We start from the raw sequence: 26,275 nt of genomic DNA, 5'->3' as shown, positions 1-26,275 counted from the left end.
ACATGCAGTCAGTACCATGCCCGCGCATGCGCATTAAGAAGTCCGACCGTCAGCGGAGTTGTCAGTTCAGCATACGCAACAAGTTATGACGAAAATAAGTCATTGAATTGTTTATAATATATAACTATAGATATAGATGCGTTGTCGTGGTTTCAAAGTGTATTTAAAGCAGGTCTGGCTGCAGCTGCAGTCAATTACAACACAGGCTGGTGTAAAACTCATTAACCGATAAGTCAGGATGTCATACAGCTGTTAAAGTGTATGATGATCTACGTCATGATTGTGTGGTGATTATTAAATAAAATCATATGGTAATGACAGCGCATGTCTGAGCTAAGGTATGACTGACAGAACACCGGTGTTCAGTGTAATCATCGTGACACCTGACATAAGGCGGTCATGTTCTCCGAAGCTAGCTGGTTCTCGATGCTAACGGAGCTAGCAGCATGTGCTCCCTTAGTTTAATCTTAGACATTTTCCTTTGTAAGACGTTCAGGTACTCAAACACCTCCCGGATTACCGAATCCACAGCATGCAAGACGAAGACAAAAAGGCAGCTTCGTGTCGTGGACCTCCTCTAATCAGCTCGGCACCCGAAACCGATTAGAGGAGGTGCACAGAACCAACCCTGGACTTTTTCAGTGCTAGCGGTAGCCTTAGAGGACGAAGCCTATCCGAAATAGACCTTTAGCTCTGCTGCAGCTTTACGCTCATGAATCATTTATTTTGTTTTAAATGTGACTTTTTCCGCCACCAAGTGACTTAACAGGAATTTCAAAAGTAAAACAACAGCTTCTGTTTGTTTTCTTTTATTTGTCCAAAAGTATTCTGTTTCGTACAGCTCATTCTCCATTTCACACATCGTCCTCCTCACAGCGCCTCCTGCTGGTCGCCGTCATCACAGCAGCTGGGAACCGTGCTGAGGTTTCCACGGAGCTGCGCCACAAAACATGGAATCAAACACAAAGTCAGCAGCAGGCTCTCAACTTTTAACAACTTTAATAACGTTAGGATGCGAGGTTGTCCCTGGATCTCCAGAATGAGCTGGTTATGAAGAAATGCTGCTGGAATGAGTGGATGGGAACTCAGAAATGTCACAGTTTAACTAAAATGAACGAAACCTCTCATTGTGGATTCAAGTAAAACACCTAGATGTTGGTTCAAATGACGCCTTCATCAGAACAGTGGAGAAAATGAAAATAGCATTTAAAAGCAGATGTGAGACAGACAGACAGACACGAGGCCTCCAGCTGATTGAAATGTTGCTTTGACTCGTTTTGCGGTGCAGCTGCAGCGTTTCACCGCCTCAGGATCCACATTAAACTAAAGTTGGCAAAATTAAATCTCAGTTTGAAACAAAGTGCAGTTCATCCATGGAGGCCAGCAGATTCTGAGTCCCGACATCCAAACAGCGTCTTTCTGTCAACACGGAATCTGTCAGTTTGTCCTTTCAGCTTTCGCCAAGTCAACATTTGCACAAACACCAAAACAAAGAAAAGGAAAGAACCGTTTCCTCTGGAATCCGCTCCACATTCTTCTTCTTCTCTCAGTGCAAATGAGGTAGACATGACACGTGGAGGCGGCGATGGCCGGACGGCTCTGTGCAAAAAACTCCGGCCATGAGGTGTCTGTGGGGAACAGAGCAGATGATTCCTGCTACGGAGGCCCAGAGGGGCAAAAACGGCAGGAGGCGAAAACAAATAATCCTGTGGATGAACTGTGACCAGACAAAGATCTACAGGAGTTCAATACATAAATCATCTGATTCTACATGGTCTTAGTAATACATTGGAAAAGTTGTATTAATGTAATTGTATATGGCTTCATCTGTTTTTCATTATTGTGATGTTTATTACTTTAAATCAAAATCACATCGAAATGTTTTGTCTATTTTCAGATATTGCCAGAAGTTTTTGGAAAATATAAAACATCAAATTTTAAAAAACAAAACAAAATAAAAAACAGTTCAGGTGCTGTGGTGGTGCAGGGCTGAAGCACAACCCACATATTGAGGCCTTGGTCCTCATGCTGGCGGTCGCCGGTTCGAATCCCGGCCTGGAAACATCTGCCTCGTTTCCTGTCAACTACCTTCAAATAAAAGCCACTAGAGCCAACAAAACCTTTAAAAAGTTCTAAAGACGGTTTTAGAATTTTTTATTCAACTCTTCATGACGCAATCAAAGTTTTCTCTCGGTTCTTTAAATATAAATCTCTTAATTTATGCAAATGCTTTTGTTTAAAACATTTTATTGTGATATTTTGTTTCCATTTCTATTTTAATTACTTTAGTAACTAATTTTCTAATGGTTTTTATTCATTATTGTTTTTTAGCAGATGGAGAAAAAAAACTAAAAGACCTTCAGTTTGAAAATAAGTTTCTAAACAAAATGTAAAAAAAAATTAGATTCAATTTAATTCAAATATTTGTCAATATATTATGATCCGGTTTTTAACATTTAATCTTAAGGCAAGAATCGTTATTTTAGCCAAAGTAAATGGAAAAATTAGATTATACTGAGCTCATCCACAGGATTATATGATCGTTAATCTCTTAGGGCTCCGTGTTTTACAGTGCTCCAGGGAAAAACTTGGACTAGACCAGGAAAGAAGAACAAAAACATGGCACAAATGTAGTGAACTCATCTAAAGTCTGTTGTACTGCGGACGCTCCGAGATCTCACAGCCCCGCCCACAGCCAGAGGCCCCGCCCACAGTCAGAGGCCCCGCCCTGACGCAGAGGCCAAGCCCACAGCCAGAGGCCCCGCCCACAGCCAGAGGCCCCGCCCTGAGGCAGAGGCCCAGCCCTGAGGCAGAGGCCCCGCCCTGAGGCAGAGGCCCCGCCCACAGCCAGAGGCCCCGCCCTGACGCAGAGGCCCCACCCACAGCCAGAGGCCCCGCCCACAGCCAGAGGCCCCGCCCTGACGCAGAGGCCCCACCCACAGCCAGAGGCCCCGCCCTGACGCAGAGGCCAAGCCCACAGCCAGAGGCCCCGCCCACAGCCAGAGGCCCCGCCCTGAGGCAGAGGCCCAGCCCTGAGGCAGAGGCCCCGCCCTGAGGCAGAGGCCCCGCCCTGAGGCAGAGGCCCCGCCCACAGCCAGAGGCCCCGCCCTGAGGCAGAGGCCCAGCCCTGAGGCAGAGGCCCCGCCCTGAGGCAGAGGCCCCGCCCACAGCCAGAGGCCACGCCCTGAGGCAGAGGCCCCGCCCACAGCCAGAGGCCCCGCCCTGACGCAGAGGCCCCACCCACAGCCAGAGGCCCCGCCCTGACGCAGAGGCCCCGCCCACAGCCAGAGGGTCCTGAGACCTCAAATGTAGTCCTCCTCGAAATATTTAATTCTTATAGTTCTATCACAGTAACATTGCGTTTATTTCCCACCTAGTGGTCAACATAGGCAATGACATCTTAACATAAATACTCCGACTGCAGCAGTAGTTATTATGGGATGGCGTCTGCCTGCTTCTAGTACAAATTGGCTTAAATCACGTGACAAAATAATCATTATTACTTATTACAGTCTTAAAGTTAGTGCTTCTATGTACAACAATAACAACACCAGTCAGAGTGTTGAACAGCGCCCCCATCAGGACACCTGCCTCACCAGCTCTATAAATAGGTAGTGTGCATCACTGTACAGCGACTCCATGCGGCCGTCTGACCTGCAGAGGCAGACGGACCTGTTTGATGAGCCGTTGGTGCTGCGTCCACACACACACACACACACACACACACACACACACACACACACACACACACACACACACACACACACACACACACACACACACACACACACACACACACACACACACACACACACACACACACACCACGGCGGCTTCTGATTGGAGAATAGGTGTGCAGGATTCCCGGTTTGCCGGGTCCTCAGTCAGATGATCCTGTTAGTGTCTCTGATCTGATCTCTGCAGCCAGCAGGAATTATTTAATCCTGAGGATTAATGTTGCTCACTGATCTGGGTCCTCCCGGATCTGACCGGATCGCTAGAAAAGTTCCGACTGAGGATCAGAACGAACGAAACCTGCAGACGACCCCAGGTCCTGAACCCGATCGTTTTGGGTCAACTTGGCAGAGGACAGCAGCGGCATCAACGCTGCCCCCTGCTGGACGCCCGTATTTACACACGCCCACATCAGCTCTGCCCCGGTCTCTGTGCAACTCAGCGGGTCGGAACCAACAGAGGAGATATCTGGATCAGCAACACGACTAGTCAGGAACGTCTGGGTTCCTGATGATGTCACGGCTTCTGAGCCACGAGGGATCGACGGTCTGAGGACCGGGCCTCCTGAGGTTCTGATGAACATCGCCTTCAGTTGGACCGGACCGTCGGGTTCTCATCTCCGGTCCCTCAGGGCCAACTGCCTGCTGTCTCTGGAGGAGCTGCAGCTCCAGGACGCTCCTCAGAGCTCTGTAGATTGGTGGTGTTTCTGTGGTGTGAAGCGCCTGGTGGAGCGTCCTGGAGCGCCGTTTCCTCGGACCGCTCGGAGACAGCTGCTGACCCCCAGGAGCTGCTGAGCGCCACGTGGCCCCTCTGTGACGCCGCCTGGTGGCTCCTGGGAAGGCCGCAGGCGGACGTCTCAGGAGAAGGACAGATTAGAGCCGTTGGAGATGTGGGAGGTGACAGAGGTGCTCCGGCTGAGCCCCCCGTCACCGGCGACGCCCCCACCAGGGCCTCCGGACGCCGTGCGCCTCAGCGGCTGGGGGCTGTTCCTGAGGGTCAGACCGGGGCCGCGGACGCCCAGGCCGCCGCCGTAGCCGCCCTGCGAGGAGGAAGAGGAGGAGGCGGAGGAGGCGGGGGAGGAGCAAGAGAAGGAGATGGGGGGAGGCGCGGCGGGAGGCAGCACGGCCAGCGACTGTGAGGAGGCGTGGTAGGAGAGCTGCTGGAGGCCCCGGGCATGCTGGGAGTAGTGGCCGCCGGAGGGCCACTCCCGGGCCTGGCGCTCCCGGCCGTCGCGCTCGTCGCGGTACAGCTGCGGCGTGCTCTGGTGGTGATGGTACAGCTGCTGCTGGTGGTGAGAGGGGGCGCGGGCTCTCGGCTCGGGCCGGCCAAAGCCGGCGCCGTGGTTCTGGCCGCGCCAGGCCGGGCCGGCCGGCGAGTTCTGGAGGCCGTGGCTCCAGTGGCCGCTGGAGCGCGGGACGGGCCGGGCTGGCCAGCCTCCGGGTCCGGCGGCCGGGCCTGGCGGCGGGTAGCCGTCGGCGGCGCCCAGCGCCATGCCGCTGAAGCCCAGCCGCAGGCTCTCCGAGTCGAACGCCTCCACCTCCCGGGCCTGGCGCTCCAGCAGTGTCCGGATCCGCTCCGACCGCTCCGCCTGCAGCGCCACCATCTCCTCCTCGATCTGCGGGGAGAGGTTGGTCAGAATGGGTCAGAACCGGGTCAGTAAGGGGTCAGGACGGGGTCAGAGCCGTACCCTCTGCTCCAGCAGCGCGCGGCGCAGCGCCACCCGCGCCTCCAGCTCCTGCGCCTCGCGGTCGTGCGTCCCGTCCGTGTGGATCTTGATCTTGCTCTGGTAGGCGTTGAGCAGCTCCAGCTCCTGCTGCAGCTGCAGCCGCAGCGCCTGCTGCTCCGCCTCCTGCGTCTCGTCCAGCCGCAGCTGCGAGGACAAATGCCGGGTCAGAACCTGCAGGTTCGGCTAGGGGCGATACGGCGGCCCAAATGGATTTGTGTTAAAAAATGTGAATTTGAAAATTTTATGAGAATTTAGTTATTGGCATGTGATAAAATACAATCATTTAAAATTTAGCATTTCTCACAACTATAAACCACTGCTGCTTTTTTATGAAAACCATTTAAAACAAACACTCAGCCTGGCAGGGGTAACTGAAGCCTGGGGGCCTGCCAGGCTGGGCCCTGGGGGCCTGCCAGGCTGGGCCCTGGGGGCCTGCCAGGCTGGGCCCTGGGGGCCTGCCAGGCTGAGCCCTGGGGGCCTGCCAGGCTGAGCCCTGGGGGCCTGCCAGGCTGAGCCCTGGGGGCCTGCCAGGCTGAAGCCTGGGGGCCTGCCAGGCTGAAGCCTGGGGGCCTGCCAGGCTGAACCTGGATCAGGACAGGTCAGAAGCAGCTCCTGGGTCAGAACCAGTCACAAGCGGCTTGCCTTGCTGACGGCCTGCGTGGACAGCATGTCGTTGACCGAGTGGTCGTACTGCTCGGCCAGGATGGCCAGCTTCCGGGTCTGCTCGTCCTTCAGCCGCTTCAGAACCAGCTTGTGTTCGGACCGGGGCGTGGTCTCCAGCAGGTGGTTCCGGAGCGCCTTGTACTGCCGGGTCTGGATCTTGCAGGTCTCCTGGAACTGCCTCTTGATCTGGACCTCTTTGGACTGAAATGAACACAGACGGGTTAGAATCTCTCTGGGGCTCGGCCCGGCCCATGGTCCTGACCCGGTTACCTTGAGGCTCTTGGGCTGCTGCCGGACCTCCACGGCGTGTTTCTGCCGCAGTTCGTCCTCGCGCCGCTTGTTGTACTCCATCTGGTTGGTGAGCTCTGTCTGGTGCTGGGTCCGGATCAGCTCGGCCCGGGTTCTCTGGACCGAGCCGAGCTGCCGGAACTCCAGCTCCTGGGTGGATTCGTGGTGCCGCAGCAGCATTGCGCACTCCAGGTCCTTCTGGATCTGCTTCTTGTTCAGCTCCTGGGGCGACAGCAGGGTTAGGGAGGCAGGGGGTCCGGATCGGGTTCTGCAGCGGTTCTGGAGCGGCCCTACCTCTCGCAGCAGGTCCTGCTCCAGGTTGTGGCGAGCCAGCAGCATCTTCCTCTTGTACTGGCGGCACTGCAGGTCATAGTACTGCCTCTGGCGCCGCAGCAGGCCGGCCTCCTCCTCCGCCATCAGCTGCTGCATCACCTCCTTCTGCTGGATCAGCCACTCCTGCTTCTCCCTCTTGGGGGTCGACTGGTTCTCACTCAGCTCCTGGGGAGGGGAGGCAAACCCGGACCAGGACCGGATCAGGGACTGAGCCGGACCAGGATCAGGATCAGGATCAGGGACTGAGCCGGATCAGGACCGGATCAGGGACAGAGCCGGATCAGGACCAGGACCGGACCGGATCAGGGACAGAGCCGGATCAGGACCGGATAAGAACCAGGACCGGATCAGGGACTGAGCCGGATCAGGACCAGGACCGGACCGGATCAGGGACAGAGCCGGATCAGGACCGGATAAGAACCAGGACCGGATCAGGGACTGAGCCGGTTCAGGATCAGGATCAGGGACTGAGCCGGATCAGGACCAGGACCGGATCAGGGACAGAGCCGGATCAGGACCGGATAAGAACCAGGACCGGATCAGGGGCTGGGCCGTCTCTTGCTCCTGATCCGGCTCCGGGTCTTACCTCCTTCAGCAGCTCCTTGCGGTGGCGGTACTGACGCTTCTGGGAGTCCAGCAGACAGTTGAGCTCCTTCTTCTGCTGGCCCAGGATCTGCTGCTGGAACTTCTTCTCCTCGGCCAGAGCGGCTTTGACCTGCAGGACGCGGAGAGCGGAGACGTCAGGCACCGGGAGCGGCAGCGGGAGCGGGCGAGCGGCCGAAGCGGACCTCTTTCTCCAGGACGGCCTGGTTCTTGCGGGCCAGCTTGTCGAGCTCGGCGGAGAAGCCGGTCCTCTGGGCGTCCAGCTCCTTGTCCAGCTTCAGCTGGTGCTCGTCCATCTCGGCCTTCAGCTTGTTCTCCAGGCCCAGCAGCTGCTTCTGGTGCAGCTGCCGCATGCGCTTGTAGCCGGACATCTGGTCCCGCAGCGCCGAGCCCTGCTCGTGCTCCTGGATCTGACGGGTCACCTGCGGGACGGCGACACGTCACATACACCTGGAAACGGGCCGGTACCCGTCCCTTCTGGAACCTACCAGGGAGGCGGTCCGGATGGTGGCGAAGTGGTCCCGGTTCCGATAGAAGGCCCGGCGGCGCCCGGCGGACGGGGCCTGCGGCTGCTCCAGCTCCGGCTGGTACGGGTCGTCGTAGATGTTGTCCTGACCCTGCAGAGGAAGGAGGGGTTAGAGAGGGTCCGGTCCGGTCCGGACCCGACCCGGGCCCTGGGCTCACCGTGGGGCGGTGGATGATGGAGCTGTTGGAGGTGACGGTGTTCTCGCCCTCCTGCAGGATGGCCATGTCGCCGCTGCTGTCGTCGGAGGCGTCCGCCAGGCTGTTGACGGAGCTGGACTGGGAGCTGGCCGAGATGGACATACTGGGAACGGACTGGGAGCTCTCCATGCTGTTCACCGTGCCGCCCTGCAGCAGGTAGGGCTCCGCCTCCTAACACACACACACCATGAGGGCGGCACAGCAACCCGACCCGGTTCTTGTGCCTCAGAACTAGGGCTGTATAATTAAATCGATTCTACGATATTTATCGATTTTTCATCCACGAGTATCGATACGTTAAACCAGAGGGGCCCATAGGGTCATAGGTCGTTTGTGACGGCTTGGCAGCCAGACCCCGCCTCCCTCAGTCCCACTTTCAACTTGTGCTTAAAGAGAACATTATAAACTACACACCAGTTTTTAAATTGCGTTAATAGGCCAAGTAAAATATCAAAAACCGGATATTTCGGTTATGTGACAGGAAATGAGCTTCCAAAGGTAAAAACGAAACATCAGATTATTTTGTTATTGGAAATCTATCTCACATCTCCAACAAATAATTATACAGGTCGCATTTACTGGCAGTGTGAACGGCCCGGCTGAAAACGTCCGATTTGACAAAAAAAAAGTCAGAGTTGGGTCACTTCAGGCTGCAGTGTGAACGCAGGAAAAGGTTAAACTCACAGCATCGTCTTTTGTTGTTTTGTTTTTTTCTGTCAAGAAAAAAAAGTGTGAAAACTGAGAAAGAATGTAATAATTAGAACAAAATCAATATAATTATATCACTGTGATGTAATGTACTTTCTCAATAAAAATGTTAATATAAAATAATCTCACAGCAGATTGTTGCTATGGTAACAAAACAATCTATAAATATTGTTCTTTGAACTTTTACAAAGTAAATTTGCCAACTCCTTAAAATCTTACATTTAAATGTTAAACAATTTAAAACATTTTAATTTATGCTGAAACCATTAAATCAAATTCAGCAGCATTGATAATCTCGATAAATAAATGTTACATTTATGTATCTGTGTTAAAATATCAGCATTTATGGCCCCTGAAGCCCTGGGGGCCCGATGGAGCCGCTGGCTTAGTTTGGATTAGACAGAAGTGCAAATAATTGATATTAATTTTAATTTTGATTTGCTGTTTTTCAGACGAGCTGTGGGTTTAATAGTTTCACTGTCGATGTTTTCCTGTAACTACCCAGTAATATCTTTACGTTTCCTGTCGACTTAACATCTTTTGCTACAACATGGCGGAGCGCCCGCCGGCCCCCAGGTTCACCGGGGGAAACCCTGTGTACGTCATGGTTTCTCTCAGTGGGCGGGCCTTCCAGAGCTGCACGGACCAATCACAGCGCTCTGAAGGGTCAGCGTCCGTCCTAGAGGGACGTACCTCGTCGTCGTCGCCGCCCTCGGACGGCGGCCCGTTCTGCGGCGTCTCCTGGAACAGGATCTTCTTCATCTTGCGGTACTGCAGGTTGTCCAGCTCCCGCACGGCGTCCTTCGTCCGCGCAATCAGGTCCATGATGACCGTCAGCGGGCGCTCACGGCTCAGGAAGCGGTGCTGCAGGAGACGGCAGGGGCTAAACAGAACCAGAACCACAAGCGGAACCCAAATATGGACCAGAACCAGAACAGGAACCAGAGGGCTTACATTAAGCAGGACATCTGAGGTGGGACGGTCCTGAGGGATCTTCTGCAGACACGAGTCCACGAAGCTGCGGAACGAGTCGGACCTGCGGGGGGACGAGGAGTTAGGAGCTGAGAGGACAGAGTACACTGGGGGGACGGGTTATTGGACAGACGGAGGGCTGGACAGACGGACAGACGGAGAGCTGGACAGACGGACAGACGGAGAGCTGGACAGACGGACAGACGGCGAGCTGGACAGACGGAGAGCTGGACAGACGGACAGACGGAGAGCTGGACAGACGGACAGATGGACAGATGGAGGGCTGGACAGACGGAGAGCTGGACAGCTGGACAGACGGAGAGCTGGACAGCTGGACAGACGGAGAGCTGGACAGCTGGACAGACGGAGAGCTGGACAGATGGACAGATGGAGGGCTGGACAGACGGAGAGCTGGACAGCTGGACAGACGGAGAGCTGGACAGCTGGACAGACGGACAGACGGAGAGCTGGACAGACGGACAGACGGAGAGCTGGACAGACGGAGAGCTGGACAGACGGACAGACGGAGAGCTGGACAGACGGAGAGCTGGACAGACGGAGAGCTGGACAGACGGAGAGCTGGACAGACGGAGAGCTGGACAGATGGACAGATGGACAGATGGACAGATGGACAGATGGAGGGCTGGACAGACGGAGAGCTGGACAGCTGGACAGACGGAGAGCTGGACAGACGGAGAGCTGGACAGACGGAGAGCTGGACAGACGGAGAGCTGGACAGACGGAGAGCTGGACAGATGGACAGATGGACAGACGGAGAGCTGGACAGACGGAGAGCTGGACAGATGGACAGATGGACAGACGGAGAGCTGGACAGACGGAGAGCTGGACAGATGGACAGACGGACGGCGTCTCACCAGTGGTTGGACTGCAGCACTGGGCTCTCGTTCTGGGCGATCTGGTACAAGGCGCTCATGGCGTTCATGTTGAAGAGCGGCGGCTTCCTCTCAGCTGAGGACAGAGCGGAGACGCGTTAGGACCCGATGGTTCCGTCCAGGTGGGCACCGGGTCGGGTTTTACCCACCCAGCTCAATGCCGGTGATGCCGAGCGACCAGACGTCCACCTTCCCGTCGTACTGACCCTCGTCCATGGCCAGGATCACCTCTGGAGCCATCCTGCAACACAGACCGGGTCAGACGGAACCGACCTGTCAGGACGGCACAACACTTCACGACCAGTTTGGGTCAGAACGCGACCGGATGGTCAGAGCTCACCAGTACGGCGTTCCGACGAAGGAGTTGGCCGGAGACACGATGGAGGCCGACCCGAAGTCGCCCAGCTTGACCTGACCCGGTTCCGTCAGCAGGATGTTCCCGGCCTTCACGTCCCTGAAACACAGACTGACCTGTTAGAGACGGGCTGCAGGGATCCTCCAGAACCCAACCAGAACCAGAACCAGGATGGACATCAAATGGTGGTGATGATGTCAGAGGTTCTGACCACAGACAGAGTGAGCCCAGCCAGAACCGCCCTGGTACCAGGACGAGCGAAGCGTCGGCTCCACTGCAGCCATCGCTGCTCGTAAAATAAACTTTCTGCACCAAATTCATTGATGTCGTTCATCTGGCATCCTGGGAACGAATGCATCGCCCCCCGCCCAACCCAAAACCTTCTTCCTGACTCGCCACGCGGGAAAGGCACGGAGACTGAAGGCAAACAGAACCGGATCGGTAAGCTGGCCATGGTCTGGGTTTTAGAAGGACGATGTCAAACTGCACTGATAACAGCCGAAAGGCAGCAGATAACAGATTTACTTCGACGTCATCTGGTGTTTCTGGAACTGAATCTCTGGAAACCCGGGAACCTTTTGAAGAGATCGGTTCAGGAATATTAACGCCTGATTACAGCTTTGCACTTTCGAACCACTTTGTGTTGGAATCCGTCACATGAGCAGCGCATGGTGGCATTTCTGTTCTTGCTCAGGGTTCTGCAGACGGCGCCTGAACTTGCCTGGTTTGATGCGCCGTATTCCCAGGATGTAAACGGTTCGGAGAAGCTCTGATGGCTGCGAGTCAGTTTTTTGATTTTCAGACGGTTAGAGAACCAGGCGGTCCGACCCGTTCTGAGTCCGCCACAGAACCGCAGCAAGCTGTTGTTCTTCCTGTTAGAGAGACGGGGTGAAGCTGGGCGAGCAGCCCTCCCCTGATTGGTTCCTGCAGCAGAACCCGTCAGACCGGTTCACGCCGTTCCTTGGTGGTTACGCCATCAGAACGATCAGGTAACAAACGGCCCAGTCAAAGCACCGCCGGCAGCCAGTGGCAGTGAGCAGTGCGGCTCCTCCTGGGGAGGATTGGAGCAGATTTGGACCAAGCAGAGAAATCCACCAATAAAAGCCAGATGTCGTGCTGACTGTAAATAATGTCCACAAAAAAGGAGAAAAATCTGCTTCCATTAAGTTATTATGATGAGTTTCATGTTTCATATTCCAGGACACATTCACAGCACAAGTCGGGGGTGTCCACAGCGCGGTTCGGGGGCCATTTATGGCCCTTGGACTGATGTGATGCAACCGATTATCTGTAATAAGGGTAAAATTATTGCTGACAAAATTTTCTTTCAATGGAAATGCAACAAAAAGCATTGATGTTTAACAGACAGCTTCTGCAATAAATATTAGTCAAGGATTCTGCTAGGATAGGATCTGAGGCCTGACCCACTCCAGCAGCCGGGGGTCCGACCACAACCACAGATTCTGGAATGGCTCTGGACCAAACTTCCACCAATCAGCTGCAAAGACCAGCCTGAATCTCATCACCTGAGGAACATCTCAACAGGTGAGACTGAAGCAACTGGTGCTAATGGAGCTAATGTAGCTAACAAGCCAACAGAGCTCACAGAACTACAAGAGCTCATGGTATTAAAAGAGCTAACAGCGTTAACAGTGCTAATGGCACTAAAGAAGCTAACGGCGCTACAGAAGCTAACGGAGATAACAGTGTTAACAGAGCTAGCGGAGCTAACTGTTAACAGAGCTAATGATGATAAAGGAGTTAACTACCAGAGCTAACGGCACAAACTGCGCTTACACTGTTACCAGAACTAACGGAGCTAACTGACTTTACTGAGCTAGCTGAGCTAATGGCACTAACAGTTCTAGCAGGGCTAGGCAGCATCTGTACCTGTGGATCAAGTTGTGAGAGTGCAGGTAAGCCAGACCCTGCAGCGCTCCGTGGGTGATGGCAGCGATCTCCACCTCCTGGAGCGGTTTCTTGTGGACTGAGGACAGAAACAAGGTGAGACCCAGCAGGAAGACAAGATGGCTGACACGCAGAGCTCAACTGACCTTCCAGGAGGTCAGAGGCTGAGCCAAGGCAGTACTCCATCACCAGCTGAGGGACAGACAGAGAGTTAGCAGGGACCGACCCGGAGGAGGCGGAAACATGGCCGCCGGTACCTACCCATGCCGTGTGCTCCTTCAGGTAGCAGCCCAGGTACTCGATGGTGTTGGGGTGACGCAGCTTCTGCAGGAACTTCACCTCCTTGATGATGTCCTGCCATTTCTGCACATCACAACATGCTGCAATTACTGGCAGACAGGAAATGAGCTCAGAGTACCCTGGTGGGCGGAGCCACAGCCTCAGGAACTTATGACATCAGACGGGGGCGGAGCTGTTACCTCATTGGTCTGCTTGCCACTGTAGGACATCTTCTTAATGGCCACCACCTCATTGGTGCGTCCGTCACGCGCCTGGACACAAAGAACACACGTCCAATCAGGGGGAGCGACCGGCACCGGGACCAGAACGGGAACCAGGACCAAAACCAGGACTGGGACCAGAATCTGGACTGGGACCAGAACCAGAACCGAGACCAGAACCAGGACCTCTTCATGCAGATTTATGACTGATGGACCCTTAAGACTAAATAAAAACAAGTTTTAATGAGTAACTCCACTTAACAAAATTCCTCATAAATATTGATTTATTGCAGTGGCTCTCAATACAAGTGATGGGTTATTTAAATGATAACTCGTTAAGTTGCTTGATTTTTAAACCTTTTCTGGTTTTCCCATCATAACTTCAACTTAATGTTCAAACACCAGGGATTTTATGGAAACATGTTCAGATTTTATTGTGTGGTTTTAAAGGCTCTATGTTGAAGATAGTAAGAAATAAAGGCATAGTTTCTTTTTTTTACTGCCAGCTGCTCTGCAGTAGCCCCTCTGCTGTGGGCTAATGCTAACGCTAAGACGCTCCAGTTTCAATCTCTTCTTATTGATGTCAGACTTAAAGGGCCAAATGTAATTAGATATTTGCTGCCTTTAACAAAAAGAACCAAGTCTATCAAAGCAATGTAGCAGTTTAGCTAGTTTTGATTTAAGGCATAAGGAGGCAGTTTATCAGGGTTCAGCCAAAGTAATGAAATAAACTGCAGTGTGATTTTTATTGTTAATGTGTTTCTTCCTATTGACCAGTGAAAGGAAATAAAATGTGTTTCATGTATTTTGCTTTAAGAATCAACTTACTGGAAGGTTTATGTTAGTGCTGCAGAGCCTCAGCTAACAGCTAGCAGCTAGCAGCTAGCTCCTCTCTTCAGCGGCTCTAAGGAGCCGGTACCATTTAGCTGCTGTTGCTCCTCCTACACTTTGGACTGAGCCATTGTTCTAATAATGGGGGGGGACTAAAAATTCTTTTTTTTCCCTCTTTCTTTTGCCTTTTCATATTGATATTGCTTAAATACAAGCGTTTCCTTCATGATTTCTTTGGGGGGGAAATTATAGACTTTTCCCAGATTGGGGGGTCCAGACCCTGTCCACCCCCCGGGATTTACGCCCATGGTTTTACAACGTATATGATGAGGTGTCGTTTCCATGGAAACGTCCAATCAAGATGAAACTCAATAAATCATCACGGCTGCCGAGATGGAGGCCAACAGGAGACTTTCTGACAGGTTTCAGGGAAACACATCAGCAAACTGATTTACCTCGGTTTAGTGTGTGTGTGTGTGTGTGTGTGTGTGTGTGCGCACGCTACAGGACGTTTGCTGTTTCTGCAGAGGCTCTGACACACTCAGCAGCATCTCACAGCAGCGTGGAAGAGAACGTCTGCCTCCCACTCAGGACCAGCTTACACACACACACACACACACACACACACACACACACACACACACACACACACACACACACACACACACTTTCAGGCCTCCTCTGCTCCGTCTGAGTGCTGTCAGATTCAGGCTGAGAGGAGGAGCTTGTCCTGATCCAAACCACTCCAGTCCTGGTTCTACATGGAGTTCTGCGGTGTCGTGTTCAGGAACTGGTCCTCATCGGCCGAACGATTCTGTGGGTTCCGGTTCTGCTGTCGCTCCAGAACCAGAGTACTCACAAAGTAGACGGCCCCGAAGCTGCCGTGTCCGATCTCCCTCAGGTCGGTGAAGAGCTTCTCTGGATCGTCTCTGCAGAACAGATCGGCCACATCGGGGTCCTTGAGGCTCCCCGCACGCGCACTGGAGGGCATGGCTGCACCTGGGGATGGGACGGGGGACAGCAGAGGACATTAGAGGACAGTGGAGACGATGCAGGGACAGCCAGGTGTTGGTGTCCCTGCATCGTCTCCAGAACTGAAAGTTTTTCTGCTTGGTTGGAAAATCTGGAGGAACTGAAGCAGGACTGATCAGAACCTGGATCTGGTCTGGACTTGGAACCGGGTTTTCATCCCGAACATAAATCAGTTCTTGCAGAGATAAAGACCAGGTTTCCATGGCAACAAGGACGGAGACGATTGATCCTGGCCGAGTGGCTGCACGCCCACCGTTCCCTGGAAAACCTCAGTCTCGGCAGAACAGCCGAGTCGCACTTACCTGACTGTTACATCATCAACGTGAGACTGTTACATCATCAACGTGAGACTGTTACATCATCAACGTGAGACTGTTACATCATCAACGTGAGACTGTTACATCATCAACGTGAGACTGTTACATCATCAACGTGAGACTGTTACATCATCAACGTGAGACTGTTACATCATCAACGTGACACAAGCGACTTCAGTAGAATAAGAAGAAAGCAGACAGTAAAAATAAACAATGGCTGAAAATGATAATGAACTGAAAGCAGCCTGAGTCAGTGAACGCATCACATCCCAACCCACCACTCCTGGTCCCCATTATGACTCGGGTCAGAAGCTGCAGTCAATGCTCCACAGACGGCTGTTGCTGTTAGCTGGGCTTCCTGTTTACCAGCATCTTTCTTGAAATCCATCCAGAGACGGCGGCCATCTTTAGTGCCATAAACGGAGTGCAGCTGTCCCCCAGCAGCGCTCCATTTAACTTTCTGATAGTTATGATGCGTAACCATGGCAACAAGGAATAGTCTTTATAACTGAGACGTGCTGACTAGCATCTCAGAGGCTCAAATAATCCCTGAACTTTGACCCTATGCCCCACAGGAAGTTCTCTTCCCCTACTCCTACCTCTCTCTAATGCACAACCAGACAGAGATTAAACAGAAGGAGCAAAAGCAAAGGAGGTGGATTAGCTGATATTCAGTTGTTAGCATGTTAGCATGAGACAACATACAAAAACAGTCTTCAGTCAGAGGAACTGTTCAGAGTCGCAGGTAGACTGACTGCTGCTGGACCCACTTGGCTGAAGATGCTCTGAATGACAACGTGTCACGTCTGTTTGGGATGGATGTTTTTATGAATGGACCAATAAGGATTTTCATGACTCTCTCCTGTTAAACGTGGTCTCTCCTCCTCTCTGAGCTCCAGCCTGTCAGCCAATAGGAGCGTAGCTCAGGTAAGAGGCGCAGGTAGACTGCATCCAGTTTCAACGTCGACTTTAGTGTTTTTAAGCTCTGCAGCCTCCAGTTCAACTGAAGACCTGGTCCCAGTAACGATGATGGAAACCAGCGAGCTGCGGCTCTGACAGCAGCCATGTTAACCCTTCACATCCCGGAGAAACTCCTTCACTTCCTGTCTGGGGCGCCCACAGCAGGAAATCCCAAAGAGGAAGCAGCTCCAGAGTGACGGGGAAGCCGGTCACATGTCTGGATCTGAACCGCCTGCTGAGAATGATCGCTAAGCTAACAATAGAGATTCATCATCTCTACAAGAATAAGAGTTTGGCTCGCAGACAGAGGACGGATCCAAAGAAAGAGCTGCAGCATCAACGCAGCATCCAGCAGCAATGAACCCTAAGCAGCAGGCCTGGAGTCTCCCATCTTGATTTTGCTCTCCTTTAACATATCAGGTCACAGCCTGTTTGAAGTTCAGTAGTTTCTATCACATTTCTGAAAACTTAACTTGCTTTTGTCTTCACCCGCAGACAACAGGCTGAGAGTAAAAAGTGATGTAAAGGACTGGAGCGCAGCCGCATCCCGCCGTCTCCGAACCTTGGTGACGTTTGCAGCTGCAGACGACCTTTGGAAAGCAGCGTCTGAGCTGACTGCAGAAAATTATTACACTGCTTTTTAAAAACTACGAATTTTAAGGAATGGAAAAGGAAAAACGCCGGGCAACCAGTAAATGTTGCCCACCACCAGTGCTAATAATATGCCAAGAGAGCGGGCAACTTCTAGTTTAAAGCCATCTACAGCGACGAGGAAAGGTCAGGAAGGGTTAAAACAGCACAACAACCAGCTTCAGCACCAAGCATCTGAATAATAATAATAAAACCTAAACCTGCAGAACCGGGTCAGCAACAATAGAGCAGCAGTTTGGTGAAGCTGCTCTGACTCACTGAAGACGAAAGAAATAAAAACTACATAAAAACAGCCTGAGCTTCCATGTTCATGGTCATAATATTCCCACTTGGCTCAGTAATCTGTTCCTGTGAACCTCAGGGACTAATAATATAAAATCAATAATAATTTATTGATATGAACAGGATATCTGTTTTTAGGAACAGTAAGCTTTTAACATCTGACACCAACTACTTTTATTCAGAGGATCATAATACATTTTAAAATGGAACTAATCTTTATGAGCCTAATCTAACAGATAAACCAGGTTTAACTGATAAACCAGGTTTAACTGAAGGAACCGTCGTACTTCAGTGGTTCGGAAACATGTAAGGAAGCTGTAGGAAGAAGAAATCAGATTTAGGCTGCTGAGAAAGCTTCTGTACTAGAGACCCTGCTGGCCTTACTGGCCCCCAGGTTGGCCCCATATTTTGACCCTACTGGCCCCCAGGTTCGGACCGTATTGGGCCCAGGTTCGGACCCGGACGTGGCCGAACTCACCGCAGCTTCTTGAGGTTCTTCTCTGGACCGAAAAACTAACGGTTAGCAGCAAAGCTAGCGCCCAGCCTCGATCCTCATATCGCGGGTTTCCCCTCAGCAGAACTCCTGGTTCATGTCCATCCCGGTTCTTCTGGGTTTTGGGGAGACGCTGCGGTCCAGCCGCTGGCTCTAGGAGGGTCTGCGGGTCTCTAACGGTCCGCTCCGGAGCTCCGGTCTGCGCCGCTCCTGAGCTAATAGCTTAGCGCGTTAGCTGGCAGGCTAACGGTGCCATCAGCTGCTCCGCGGGGTGTGGTTGATGTTTCCTTGCAAAGATTCCCGTCCGGACATACTGACCCACCGAACCGGCCTAGAGTGGGCCTAGAACCCGCACCCCATCCTCCATCTGGACCCGTTCCTCCTCCCGTTTTTTGTTCCTGCTAAACACAAGATGGCACGGGCTGCTGGGGCGGGAGCAGCACCAGCTCCACTTCCGGTGAGACTTCCGCTTCAAAAATAAACCGACCTACATAGAGATGAAGATGATTATGAATATGGTGATGCTGTGAGGCAAGCTGCGGGAAATCACGCACTTCCACACAGCAGCTGTGTGTGACCGCCCGGGAAGCTCCGAGTTAGGAAACATCTGAACATCTGGGATCGATTATTAGAATTACCTCACTTCTTCTGAAAAACATTAGGCTTTCATCACACCACGATCCATATCTTTTTTTTTCTATGAACCTTTTTATAGCAGATGGTCATGAATCTTGTTCCAGGATATTAGACAGGTGAACCGGGAATCACAGATGAATTGTTTGCTTGGTGAGAGGTGTTCATTAGGAACCCTCCCTGCTGCTGCGGACTGGTTGATGTAACCATAGACATAACCGCCTGTCCTCTCCTGAAATGCCAGGCATCTCACAAAGAAATGTTCCTGGTGGAAAACAAAACAGTGACACCTGCTGGTGATTTTGGATATTGCTGGATTGTTCCCATTGTACCCCCCAGCCAATCCGGGTCGGGTCGGCCAGGGACACTTCCCTCTGCCCGGCCAGTGGTCAGCTCCTCCAGGGAACCAACGGCTCTTCCCGTCGGTCTCCACTGATCCCCATCCGGCTGCTTCACTCTCTGAACTGCTCCACTGAAACCTGGAGATCAATCTAAACTAACATTTAGAAAACCTTAACTTCTGGAAGCAAAGACACCAGACAAATGACATTCAATCAGTTTATTAACATAAAGCAATAGAAAAAAAGCAAAGAGCAAAGATATATTCAAGTTTCATGAACAGAACAAGGTAAACAGTTTTGACTTTTACAATATTAAACCTCCAGTCGTCCTTCAGTCCACCTCCTCCACAGTGGGCCCCTGGCTGTGGGCTCCTGCCTGCTCTCTGCAGCTCCCAGTGGGCCTCCCTCCCTGGTACAACTTGCTGATGATGGGGTTGCACACCTTCTCCAGCTCCTTCTGCTGGTGTTGGTACTCGTCTTTCTCAGCCAGCTGGTTGTTCTCCAGCCAGCTGATGGTCTCCTCGCACTTGTCCACCACCTTCTTCTTGTCCTCCTGGCTGATCTTGCCCTTCAAGCTCTCGTCCTCCACGCTGCTCTTCATGGTGAAAGCGTAGGACTCCAGGGAGTTCTTGGCAGCTATCTTGTCCCTCTGCAGCTCGTCCTCAGCTTTGTACTTCTCGGCGTCCTGCACCATCCTCTCGATCTCCTCTTTGGTCAGTCGGCCCTTGTCGTTGGTGATGGTGATCTTGTTCTCTTTGCCGGTGCTTTTGTCCACCGCGGACACGTTCAGGATGCCGTTGGCGTCCACGTCGAAGGTGACCTCGATCTGCGGGACCCCTCGTGGAGCGGGCGGGATTCCCGTCAGCTCAAACCTGCCCAGCAGATTGTTGTCCTTGGTCATGGCCCTCTCCCCTTCGTAGACCTGGATCAGGACCCCGGGCTGGTTGTCGGAGTAGGTGCTGAACACCTGGGTCTGCTTGGTGGGGACGGTGGTGTTGCGTTTGATCAGGGCCGTCATCACTCCTCCGGCGGTCTCGATCCCCAGGGACAGAGGAGCCACGTCCAGCAGCAGCAGGTCCTGGACGTTCCCCGACGTGTCGCCCGTCAGGATGGCTGCCTGGACGGCGGCGCCGTAAGCCACCGCCTCGTCCGGGTTGATGCTCTTGTTCAGCTCCCGGCCGTTGAAGAAGTCCTGCAGCAGCTTCTGGATCTTGGGGATTCGGGTGGAGCCTCCCACCAGGACCACGTCGTGGATCTGGCCCTTGTCCATCTTGGCGTCCCTCAGGGCCTTCTCCACGGGCTCCAAGGTTCCCCTGAACAGGTCGGAGCACAGCTCCTCAAAGCGAGCCCTGGTGATGGAGGTGTACAGGTCCACGCCCTCGAACAGAGAGTCGATCTCGATGCTGGCCTGGGAGCTGGAGGACAGGGTCCTCTTGGCCCTCTCGCAAGCTGTACGCAGCCTCCTCAAGGCTCTCTTGTTCTGGCTGATGTCCTTCTTGTGTTTCCTCTTGAATTCCTCCACAAAGTGGTTGACCATGCGGTTGTCAAAGTCCTCTCCTCCCAGGTGAGTGTCTCCGGCCGTGGCCTTCACCTCAAAGATGCCGTCCTCGATGGTCAGGACGGACACGTCGAAGGTGCCTCCGCCCAGGTCAAAGATCAGGACGTTTCTCTCTCCCGACTTGCCTTTGTCCAGACCGTACGCGATGGCGGCCGCCGTGGGCTCGTTGATGATCCTCAGGACGTTGAGTCCCGCGATGACGCCTGCGTCTTTGGTGGCCTGTCGCTGGGAGTCGTTGAAGTAGGCGGGGACCGTGACCACGGCGTTGGACACCTTGTGGCCCAGGTAGGCCTCGGCGATCTCCTTCATCTTCACCAGAACCATGGAGGAGATCTCTTCGGGGAAGAAGGCTTTGTTCTCCCCTTTGTACTCCACCTGAATTTTGGGTCTGCCTCCTTCTGAAAGCACCTTGAAGGGCCAGTGCTTCATGTCGGCCTGCACCACCGGCTCTTCAAACTTTCTGCCGATCAGCCTCTTGGCGTCAAACACCGTGTTGCTGGGGTTCAGGGCCACCTGGTTCTTGGCCGCGTCCCCGATCAGCCTCTCGGTGTCGGTGAAGGCCACGTAGCTGGGGGTGGTCCTGTTGCCCTGGTCGTTGGCGACGATTTCCACTTTTCCGTGCTGGAAAACCCCCACGCAGGAGTAGGTGGTGCCCAGGTCGATGCCGATGGCCACGTTTTTAGCTGCACACATCTTGGCTGGGTTTCCTTTCAGGCCTAAACCAGCAGAGACACACAGGAGGAGAAGGAGGATTATTCCCTCTCAGAAACACTTCATATGCTACACTTTAGGTTTTTACTGGACTTTGTAGCAGGTTTTGCTCCAATCCGACGCTTCTGTAAAGCTGCGTTCAGCGATGTTCAATCATCATTTGCTCCACAAATCTGTTCGGCATGTTTCTGTCTTTGACTACACTCTACAAAGTGCGTTTCTCTGTCCCTCCACCAGTTAATAAGAGCATGAATTCCGACTGTAGTTACTGCGGGAGCAGAGAAGAAGAAAAGTGAGAACTTACTGTCGTCCAGAGTTTCCTGCGCAGAGCGCTGTGATGCTTCTTTCTCCTCTGCTGGATCTTCTGATGCTCTCTAAAGGTCTCTGAATCTCTAACTGCCCCAGCTTTACCCTCACCGCTCTTTATACCCCCTCACTCACTTCTCGTCGCTTCTCCAGCCTTCGGCCAATCACAGAGCGCGTGCGTCATGACGTCACCCGCTAGAAGTTTCTCCCAGCTTCTGGTCGCTCGGAGAAAATGTCAGAAAGTGACAGAAAAGCCCGATGAATTCACAACATTTCCAGAAGCTCCCAGAGTGGGAATGACGGAGACAATATTAGAGCAAAAATATCAACATGTTGTTTTAATAAAGCGCAGAAATCCTCCTGAAGGCCGAAGGTTTATTCAATCTGTTGGATATTTCAGGTTTTAGACTGAAGGAGACTCGGAGGACTTGGAGCCGCTGCAGGACTGGGACTCTGCAGGTTCAGTTAAACTGGGATCGGATCTGTTTTAAGGAGAAAGTTGTCTTATGAAAAACACTATATTATAAACACACTATTTAATTTCATCTATTTAAAAATGTCTCGCAATTAGACATATTTATTCTGCACTGCGTTCCTGATCAGTTCATTTAGATTTTTAGGGCCTGCCTATGCAATGCGTGGCAGGAACTTCCTGTTCTACACCCAATAGAATGTCTCTTTATTATTTCTGTCTTTATTATTACTCCATCACCGTACCGCTGCGTACCCGCCCACAAAAGTGGTATCAAAACGTGCGGCTCTATGCTGAGATTGGAGCTTTACTTTCAGTGGGATTCTGAGTTAAAATGACGACATAAATTAAGAAAATCGAAAAAATTGGAGGCTGAGTGTCTCACAGAATCAGGAATCTTTCTTCCTGAAAAACACACAGCACAGTGGAGATCTGACTACAGAACTGTTTAACTCGCTATCACGGCCACAAAATGTCCCTATTGACTCTCTGTGCTCTGACTCCATCATCCTGTCTGACAGAGAGGGCCAGCCCAGGTGCAGATAATTAATTACCATAGCAACGGGGCCCAAACAGAGGCAGTGAATAGTCTCACTAAGAGGCAGAGGTCTCCCAATGCATTGTGGGAAGAATACATATTTCCTATGATTATTCTTATTTTGCTTACATAAATTTATTATTTATCAGAATTTTTCAGTGTGAATTAAAATCATAAGTATGAAGGATGAAAAACTTTCTAGAAAAAAAACAATTACCAAGTGTCTTAATTTTTTTATGTTGGACCGTGAGTGATGGTCTTTAGTCCCGGATTTCACTGTGTATCAGGTTCAGTCCAGAGCATTAAGGTGATGAACCTGGTGAATGTTTTCATCTCTGCATTGTGGTGGTGAATCCTGTCCAGCATGGATGTGTTGCTCGGACTTACAAATGAAGTCCAACAGCAGCTAGAACGCAGCAAGGCACGTTTTATCAGGCCGCTCTATTTAAATTTCTTCAGGAATTTTCTAGTTTCTGGTTGTTCTTTGGAATCATCATCAGGCTTTCCAGGGTCAGAGGTCATCTTTAGATTCATTTATTTTTATTAAATCTACGACAGCTGATGCTTCTTTGGTTTTATAACTGAATAAATAAGGTTTATTTTCTCATCAAATATGGAATATCAAATTTCTTCAGTGAAGATTTTTGAGTTTCTGACATGAAGCTGGAATAATAATAATAAAGCTACTGCTGTAGTAATGTAACTACTACTAGGAATTACACCATATATATATATATATATATATATATATATATATATATATATATATATATATATATATATATATATATATATATATATATATATATAAAATATTCCCCTCTCACCCTCCGCGGGTGGTCTCTCTCACCCTCTGAGCTCGGGTCCTCTACCAGAGGCCTGGGAGCTTCAGGTTCTCCTCCAGTATCTTGGCTGTGCCTAGAACTGCACATTTCTGGACTGAGATGTCTGATGTTGTTCCTGGGATCTGTTTGAGCCACTGCTCCAGTTTGGGGGTGACTGCCCCGAGGGCCCCGATGACCACAGGCACCACTGTGGTCTTCACCTTCCAGGCCTTCTCCAGTTCCTCTCTGAGGCCCTGGTATTTCTCCAGTTTCTCCTTTTTCCTGATGTTGTGGTCACTTGGTATTGCTACATCCACCACAACGGCTTTCCTCTGTTCAACCACAATGTCCGGTTGGTTCTCCATTACCATCTTGTCTGTCTGGATCTGGAAGTCCCACAGGATCTTAGCTCGGTCATTCTCCACCACCTTTGGGGGTGTTCCCCACTTTGACCTCGGGGCTTCCAGTCCATATTCTGCACAGATGTTCCTGTACACTATGCCCGCCACTTGGTTATGTCGTTCCATGTATGCTTTCCCTGCCAGCATCTTGCACCCTGCTGTTATGTGCTGGACTGTCTCAGGGTCCTCCTTGCACAACCTACACCTTGGGTCTTGTCTGGTGTGGTAGATCTGAGCCTCTATTGCTCTGGTGTTTAGGGCCTGTTCCTGGGCAGCCAGGATGAGGGCCTCTGTGCTGTCCTTGAGTCCAGCTTTTTCCAGCCATTGGTAGGATTTCCTGATATCAGCCACTTCAGTTATTTGTCGGTGGCACATCCCATGTAGGGGCTTGTCCTCCCATGATGGTTCCTCCAGCACCTCGTCCTCTGTTCCCCATTGCCTGAGACATTCGCTGAGCACATCGTCCGTTGAGGCTTTGTCCTTGATGTATTTATGGATCTTGGATGTTTCATCCTGGACAGTGGCTCTCACACTCACTAGTCCTCTGCCTCCTTCCTTACGGCTCGTGTACAGTCTCAGGGTGCTGGATTTGGGGTGGAACCCTCCATGCATGGTTAGTAGCTTCTAAGTCTTAACATCCTTGGCCTTCATCTCTTCCATTGGCCAGCTAATTATTCCGGCAGGGTATCTGATTACTGGTAAGGCTTAGGTATTTATTGCACTGATCTTGTTCTTGCCATTGAGCTGGCTTCTCAGGACTTGCCTTATTCATTGGAGGTATTTGGCTGTGGCTCCTTTCCTTGTGAACTCATCGAGGTTGCCATTTGCTTGTGGTATTCCCAGGTACTTGTAGCTGTGCTCTATGTCTGCTATTGTTCCTTCTGGGAGTGAGACCCCTTCTGTTCGGACGACCTTCCCTCTCTTTGTAACCATCCGACCACACTGCTCTAGTCCGAATGACATCCCAATGTCAGTGCTGTAGATCCTGGTGGTGTGGATCAGTGAGTCGATGTCTCGCTCGCTCTTGGCGTACAGCTTGATGTCATCCATGTAGAGGAGGTGACTGATTGTGGCCCCATTCTTAAGTCGGTATCCGTAGCCAGCAGAACTGCAGAATCTCTAAGCATTCAATGATCCAGGTGTGTGGCATTGAGTCATAGGCTTTCTTGTAATCAATCCAAGCGGTGCACAGGTTGGTGTGTCGGGTTTTGCAGTCTCGGGCGACTGTGTGGTCTACAAGGAGTTGGTGTTTGGCTCCTCTACTATTTATGCCGATGCCCTTCTGTGCCGTGCTCATGTATTTATCCATGTGTCCGCTTATCTTAGCCGCTATGATGCCTGACATGAGCTTCCATGTTGTAGAGAGACAGGTTATTGGCCTATAGTTGGATGGGACTGAACCCTTTGAGGGGTCCTTCTGGATCAGGATTGTGCGCCCTTCAGTTAACCATTCAGGGTGAGTCCCATTCTGTAGCAGCTGGTTCAGTTGAGCTGTCAGTCGCTCATGGAGGGCAGTGAGTTTCTTTAGCCAGTAGGCATGGATCATGTCAGGTCCTGGTGCTGTCCAGTTTTTCATACCTGAGACTCTTTCTTGGACGTTTGCCACAGTGATGGTTACTGGGGCTTGTTCAGGGAGGTTGCTGTGGTCCTCTCGTAGAGAGGTTAGCCACTGTGCATTGCTGTTGTGGGACGCCTCCCTTTCCCATATGCCTTTCCAGTATTGTTCAGTCTCCAGCCTTGGTGGGTCTGCTCTGTTGTTAGTACCCTGCCATTGAGAGTACACTTTAGCTGGTTGGGTGGAGAAGAGCCGGTTAATCCTCCTGGCTTCATTCTCTCTTGTGTATCTCTTTAGGCGGCTGGCCAAGGCTTGGAGCCTTTGTTTGGCAGTTTCGAGTGCTTCAGGTATGGGCATCTGGCTGTACATCTTAGGTACTGATCTTTTCATTGCACCCCTTAGGAGCTCTGACAGTTGGCTCACTTCCTTCCTTGTTATCTTGATCTTGCCTCTAACCGTCTTTTCCATGGTGGATATTGGGTCTCATGGTTGCTCTTATAGCCAAGCATTTCAAGGATCACTGATGCTGAGTTGTATATCAGCTCATTGGTTTCAGTTATGGTGTCGGTAGGGATTGTTCTCAATGCTGCATTCACATCTTCAATGAGACTTTCTGATGGTACTTCACTCAGCCGTTGTAATTGGCGTCGGGGTTGCCTGGTGTTCATTCGGGCCATGATTCTCTCTCTCAGGTCAGTTGCTGCCTCGTTCAGCTCAGATGGTTCGTTCATTACTGGGGCTACATACCCAGTCTCTGGGCGGGTAGTTGTAGTTAACTCCCTTCTGACCTGGCGTCCTGGCTCCTCCCCTTTGTGTTGTACCTCGTCAATCTCAAGTTGTGATAGCAGTTGCCGTTTGCGGATGTTGGAACACTGAGCTACTAGTTGTTTGGCAGTTAGTGTCGACTGGGGGTGTCGAAGTAACCATTCCACCCTCAGTCTTTGCATGTAGCCCCTCTGACTA

At 51.7% G+C, this 26,275-nt stretch overlaps 2 protein-coding genes across 3 annotated transcripts; both read right to left on the bottom strand.

Annotated features, from left to right (window-relative positions):
• Positions 1-793: 793 nt before the first annotated feature.
• On the bottom strand, positions 794-18,489 carry LOC106911895 (serine/threonine-protein kinase TAO2-like). Of its 2 annotated transcripts, none has more exons than XM_088007858.1 (20): positions 17,959-18,489; positions 15,098-15,237; positions 13,387-13,458; positions 13,169-13,270; positions 13,054-13,099; positions 12,890-12,986; positions 10,985-11,098; positions 10,794-10,885; positions 10,627-10,720; positions 9,734-9,815; positions 9,473-9,643; positions 8,033-8,242; positions 7,837-7,965; positions 7,534-7,770; positions 7,332-7,460; positions 6,707-6,952; positions 6,395-6,634; positions 6,104-6,325; positions 5,423-5,605; positions 794-5,350 (listed from the first exon to the last, which is right to left on the bottom strand). In XM_088007858.1, exons 2-20 carry the CDS (start codon positions 15,227-15,229, stop codon positions 4,592-4,594), a joined length of 3,357 nt encoding a protein of 1,118 aa, XP_087863984.1. In that variant the 5' UTR covers positions 15,230-15,237; positions 17,959-18,489; the 3' UTR covers positions 794-4,591. The 2 variants fall into 2 exon arrangements, with proteins under 2 accessions (XP_087863984.1, XP_087863985.1); XM_088007859.1 differs by having other exon boundaries at positions 6,707-6,910; positions 17,959-18,482.
• Positions 18,490-19,150: 661 nt separating this feature from the next.
• On the bottom strand, positions 19,151-22,132 carry LOC148158184 (heat shock 70 kDa protein 1). The gene is made up of 2 exons (XM_088007861.1): positions 21,521-22,132; positions 19,151-21,221 (listed from the first exon to the last, which is right to left on the bottom strand). The coding sequence occupies exon 2, from the start codon at positions 21,196-21,198 to the stop codon at positions 19,279-19,281; it is 1,920 nt and encodes a 639-aa protein (XP_087863987.1). The 5' UTR covers positions 21,199-21,221; positions 21,521-22,132; the 3' UTR covers positions 19,151-19,278.
• Between the last annotated feature and the right edge of the window lie 4,143 nt (positions 22,133-26,275).

This window comes from Poecilia mexicana, unplaced genomic scaffold (genome assembly GCF_051168715.1).
Source record: "Poecilia mexicana isolate PSO_F unplaced genomic scaffold, ASM5116871v1 scaffold_8, whole genome shotgun sequence".
NCBI lineage: Eukaryota > Metazoa > Chordata > Actinopteri > Cyprinodontiformes > Poeciliidae > Poecilia > Poecilia mexicana.
The sequence above is the reverse complement of the archived record's forward strand: the minus strand, read 5'-3'. Positions and strand labels throughout refer to the sequence as shown.